The following is a 6,234-nucleotide window of genomic DNA, read 5'->3' as shown; positions in this document are numbered from 1 at the left end:
GGCAAAGGGTGGCTACTTTGAAAAATCAAATATATATTTTGAACTGTTTATCACTTTTTTGGTTACTACATGATTCCATATGTGTTATTTCATAGTTTGATGTCTTCACTATTATTCTACAATGTAGAAAATGGTAAAACAAATAATTATAACCCTTGAATGAGTAGGTGTGTCCAAACTTTTGACTGGTACTGTATATACACTTACAACTGTATATCTCATGAATGTTTTTACATTCAGTTACATGAAGTCACTTTCTTACCACATCTTCCATAGTCCAACATGTAAGGAAAGCTTTTTTTAACTCAAAAGGGATGCTGCCAAAAATGTATTGAATTCAAATGGATTTACCCAGCCTACAAAGCACTACAGCCACTCTGTGATGACCAGTTCTGCTCTTTTATTGAGGGATCTAGTCTGGATTAAACCTCATAGGAAGACAGTTTTATCTTGTGGAGATTTCATTCAGGTCTCTGTTTAACGGGATTCTCTGTTTGTCTTTGGCAGGATAGAAACCAGACTCTCACTCTGACAGCGGGAAGAGTCCTTCAGGGGAACCAGACCCAGAGACGCCCAAACCAGCGAGACAACACCACTGCTCCCACTGTGAAAAGAGTTTTTGCTGGTTAAGGAACCTAAAACTGCATGAGAAGACACACACAGGAAAAAAGCCTTTCCAATGTTCCCAGTGTGGAAAGAGTTTTACCATGTTAGCTAACCTGAAAAGGCATGAGAGAATACACACTGGAGAAAAGCCTTATCACTGTTCCCACTGTGGAATGAGTTTTACTCAGACAGGGCACCTAAAATCTCATGAGAGGATACACACAGGAGAAAAGCCTTTCCAATGTTCCCAGTGTGGAAAAAGTTTTACTAAGAAAGGGCAATTAAAAGAGCATGAGAGAATACACAAAGGAGAAAAGCCATTCCAATGTTCCCATTGTGGAAAGAGTTTTACTCTAATAGGAAACCTAAAAAAGCATGCGAAACTACACACCGGAGAAATGCCTATCCAATGTTCCCAGTGTGAAAAGAGTTTTGCTGTGTTAGCTAACCTGAAAAGGCATGAGAGAATACACACAGGAGAAAGGCCTTACCACTGTTCCCACTGTGAAAAGAGGTTTATTCAGTTAGGGGACCTAAAAGCTCATGAGAGAATACACACAGGAGAAAAGCCTTTCCAATGTTCCCACTGTGAAAAGAGTTTTATTCATTTAGGGTACCTAAAAGCTCATGAGAGGACACACACAGGAGAAAAGTCTTTCCAATGTTCCCATTGTGAAAAGACTTTTAGCGTTTTAGCTAACCTGAAAAGGCATGAGAGAATACACACTGGAGAAAAGCCTTATCACTGTTCCCACTGTGGAATGAGTTTTACTCAGACAGGGCACCTAAAAGCTCACGAGAGGATGCACACAGGAGAAAAGCCTTTCCATTGTTCCCAGTGTGGAAAGAGTTTTGCTAAGAAAGGTCCGTTAAAAGAGCATGAGAGAATACACACAGGATAAAGCCTTTCCAATGCTCCCAGTGTGGAAAGCGTTTTACCTGGTTAAGCAGCCTGAAGGAGCATAAGAAGACACACACCAAAAAAGCCCTACCACATCTCTCTCTGTGTGGAAGGACATTTTCCCAGTCACAGAACCTGAAATCACATGAGAGAATAAAGGCGCTGTGTTCTGACTTATATTTTTGACTGAGAATTTGTGTTTTTGTTTATGCCACATGAAATAATATTGTTTATGATTATACCTGTCTATATAAGGTCCCACAGTTGACAATGCACGTCAGAGCAAACACCAAGCAATGAGGTCGAAGAAATTGTCCATAGAGCTCCGAGACAGGATTGTGTCAAGGCACAGATCTGGGGAATGGTCCCAAAAAATGTCTGTAGCATTGGAGGTCCCCAAGAACACAGTGGTCACCATGATTCTTTGATGGAAGAAGTTTGGAACCACCAAGACTCTTCCCAGAGCTGGCCACCCAGCCAAACCGAGCAATTGGGAGAGAAGGGCATTGGTCAGGGAGGTGACCAAGAACCCAATGGTCACTCTGACAGAGCTACAGAGTTCCTCTGTGGGGATGGGAGAACCTTCCAGAAGGACAACCATCTCTGTAGCACTCCACCAATCAGGCCTTTATGGTAGAGTGGCCAGACGGAAGGCACTCCTCAGTAAAAGGCACATGACAGCCTGCTTGGAGTTTGCCAAAAAGGCACCTAAAGGATTCTCAGACCATGATAAACAAGATTATTTGGTCTGATGAAACCAAGATTGAAGTCTTTGGCCTGAATGCCAAGCATCACATCTTGCGTAAACCTGGCACAGCATCAGGCTGTGAGGATGTTTTTCAGCGGCAGGAACTGGGATACTAGTCAGGATCGAGGAAAGATGGATGGAGCAAAGTACAGAGAGCTCTTTGATGAAAACCTGCTCCAGAGCACTCAGGGCCTCAGACTGGGGCGAAGGTTCACCTTCCAACAGGACAATGACCCTAAGCACACAGCCAAGACAGTGTAGGAGTGGCTTTGGGACAAGTCGCTGAATAACCTTGAGTGAACCAGCCCGGACTTGAACCCAATCTAACATCTTTGGTGAGACCTGAAAATAGCTGTGTAGCAAAGCTCCCCATCCAATCTGACAGAGTTTGAGAGAAGAATGGTAGAAACTTGTAACGTCATCCCCATGAAGACTGGAGGCTGTCATCGCTGCCAAAGGTGTTTCAACAAAGTACGTAGTAAACGGTCTGAATACTTATGCAGATTTTTCAGTTTATTATTTTAATAAATGAGCAAAGAAATATATATAATGTATTTCCTTTGTCATTATGGGGTATTGTGAGGTCATTATGGGGTATTGTGTGTCAATTCAGTATTTAAAAAAAATATTTTAGAATAAGGCTGTAACGTAACAAAATGTGGAAAAAGTGACGGGGTCTGAGTACTTTCCGAATGCACTGTATTGTTACACCATGTAGGAGCAGTATAGACCTAGTCTGTTCATTATATACATCTACATGATGTATTGTTACACCATGAAGGAGCAGTATAGACCTAGTCTGTTCATTATATACATCTACATGATGTATTGTTACACCATGTAGGAGCAGTATAGACCTAGTCTGTTCATTATATACATCTACATGATGTATTGTTACACCATGTAGCAGCAGTATAGACCTAGTCTGTTCATTATATACATCTACATGATGTATTGTCACACCATGTAGGAGCAGTATAGACCTAGTCTGTTCATTATATACATCTACATGATGTATTGTTACACCATGTAGGAGCAGTATAGACCTAGTCTGTTCATTATATACATCTACATGATGTATTGTTAAACCATGTAGGAGCAGTATAGACCTACAGTAGCTGGCTACTTATTAAGATTTAGTTTGACTTAGTGAAACTGTCTTAAATGTGCTGTAGTAAACATTTTTTATTCTCACTAATCAATCACCACATTCCTGTCTTTGTATGTCTCAATATAATAGTATTATTTAATTAAATCCATGTAAAATAATCTTTGTCTGAAAATAAAATGTGATCCTCAACTGCGTTTTCCTCCAGTCAGCAGACGGCGATGTGCGTCTTTCAGGCGATGCTGCAGCGTGACGTATAATCTAGTAGACGGTTCTTCATAAACAGCTCGTCAACCACCTCGGTAGCTTGCTAGCCAACATAGCCGAAAGATTCAAGCTATTTATACGCTTTCGGCCTATATTACCTACTGTGTTTTAGACACACTTCTGTCGTATCTACTTGTTAACCTATTTAATTTAATATTGCGTTATTTTGTATTAGTCAGCTATAGTAGCTGGCTGGTTAAGTTAGCATTAGCCTAGCCGCTAATGATAGCTAGCTAGCTAACATCCCCGAACATGAGCTCCCTAAACTACTCCCCTCCTGTTAAAGAAAAGGAGGTCTGCTGGACGGAGAAAGAAGCTCTGGGGCTGAACATTGTCGTGAAAGAGGAGAAGGAAGATGAGGATGTTACAGTAAAACAAGAAGTAGAGGGTGAGGCTGTTACAGTGAAAGAAGAAGAGAAAGACGTTTCAGTTAAACAAGAGGAAGAAGAGGATGATGCTGTGTTTGGAGTGAAGAAGGAAGGAGAGATTACTGTCACATTGGAAGATGAAGAGGAGGAGACAGGAGATCTGATTAACACCAGTAAGTACCGCCTTCAATTAGTTTTTAACTTTGGATATTCAGAGTTGGCTCGTCAATACCTCTTCAACGGAGGGCCCTGGGATGATGACTGATATGTCTAGAATCAGACGACGTAGAGAACAAGCTACCCCTTGTTTTCTCCGTTCCGTTTCCAAAAAGTGACTTAACATATATATGTGAGGAGGGTCTATCTGCTGACCGCAGACTGGGGGGCCACGGCATGTAGTGATTTTAATGTAGTGATGTTTTACTACACACCGTGACCCCCAATAGAGCCATGTGAGAGTTGGGTTGGCTACACCAAAGATTATGGATATACTGACAAGATGTCTCTCCGTCCTGACAAGGGGAGTCGTTGTCCACAAAGCTGCACTGTGGGTTGTCTATCTCCCGCCTATCCTGTCTTTGGATTGGTGGATACATCTTATTATTGTAATCTATTGTTTATATTCTATGAGGGTTGTTGTCAACCGCCTGTATTCAATGGAGAGAGATGCTAAGCTACTAGCATGAATATGCATAGCGATCTGGAGACAAATCCTATAGTGTTTTATCAAAGTTGTCGGTATGTCACGTGTCCACGTAACAACTTAATCATTACGAAACTTCTGTTAGATCAAGTAAACCTCACGTAGCAAATAAGCCATTCATTTTGTTGTTGACCAAATTCAACACTTTCCACATTGGGTTGATAATTGTTTCCACTTGGATACAACCTACTGTAACCTACTGGCATGACCTAGAGAGATACAACCTACTGTAACCTACTGGCATGACCTAGAGAGTTACAACCTACTGTAGTCTACTGGCATGACCTAGAGAGTTACAACCTACTGTAACCTACTGGCATGACCTAGAGAGTTACAACCTACTGGCATGACCTAGAGAGATACAACCTACTGTAACCTACTGGCATGACCTAGAGAGATACAACCTACTGTAACCTACTGGCATGACCTAGAGAGGTACAACCTACTGTAGCCTACTGGCATGACCTAGAGAGATACAACCTACTGTAACCTACTGGCATGACCTAGAGTTACAACCTACTGTAACCTACTGGCATGACCTAGAGAGATACAACCTACTGTAACCTACTGGCATGACCTAGAGAGTTACAACCTACTGTAACCTACTGGCATGACCTAGAGAGGTACAACCTACTGTAGCCTACTGGCATGACCTAGAGAGATACAACCTACTGGCATGACCTAGAGAGTTACAACCTACTGTAACCTACTGGCATGACCTAGAGAGATACAACCTACTGTAGCCTACTGGCATGACCTAGAGAGGTACAACCTACTGTAACCTACTGGCATGACCTAGAGAGATACAACCTACTGTAGCCTACTGGCATGACCTAGAGAGATACAACCTACTGTAACCTACTGGCATGACCTAGAGTTACAACCTACTGTAACCTACTGGCATGACCTAGAGAGATACAACCTACTGTAACCTACTGGCATGACCTAGAGAGTTACAACCTACTGTAACCTACTGGCATGACCTAGAGAGATCCAACCTGCTGTAACCTACTGGCATGACCTAGAGAGATACAACCTACTGTAACCTACTGGCATGACCTAGAGAGGTACAACCTACTGTAGCCTACTGGCATGACCTAGAGAGATACAACCTACTGGCATGACCTAGAGAGTTACAACCTACTGTAACCTACTGGCATGACCTAGAGAGATACAACCTACTGTAGCCTACTGGCATGACCTAGAGAGGTACAACCTACTGTAACCTACTGGCATGACCTAGAGAGATACAACCTACTGGCATGACCTAGAGAGATGTAACCTACTGGCATGACCTAGAGAGTTACAACCTACTGTAGCCCACTGGCATGACCTAGGGATACAACCTACTGTAACCTACTGGCATGACCTAGAGAGTTACAACCTACTGTAGCCTACTGGCATGACCTAGAGTGTTACAACCTACTGTAACCTACTGGCATGACCTAGAGAGTTACAACCTACTGTAACCTACTGGCATGTCCTAGAGAGATACAACCTACTGTAACCTACTGGCATGACCTAGAGAGTTAC

General features: G+C 42.3%; 1 protein-coding gene across 1 annotated transcript; it reads left to right on the top strand.

The window, feature by feature from the left end:
• Positions 1–536: 536 nt before the first annotated feature.
• Positions 537–1,800, top strand: LOC115152497 (zinc finger protein 551-like; the record flags this gene model as incomplete). Its single annotated transcript, XM_029697363.1, has 1 exon — positions 537–1,800. A coding segment is annotated over one exon (972 nt), but the record flags the coding sequence as incomplete, so codon positions are not given.
• Positions 1,801–6,234: the final 4,434 nt, after the last annotated feature.

This window comes from Salmo trutta, chromosome 17 (genome assembly GCF_901001165.1).
Source record: "Salmo trutta chromosome 17, fSalTru1.1, whole genome shotgun sequence".
NCBI classification, from domain to species: domain Eukaryota; kingdom Metazoa; phylum Chordata; class Actinopteri; order Salmoniformes; family Salmonidae; genus Salmo; species Salmo trutta.
The sequence above is the reverse complement of the archived record's forward strand: the minus strand, read 5'-3'. Positions and strand labels throughout refer to the sequence as shown.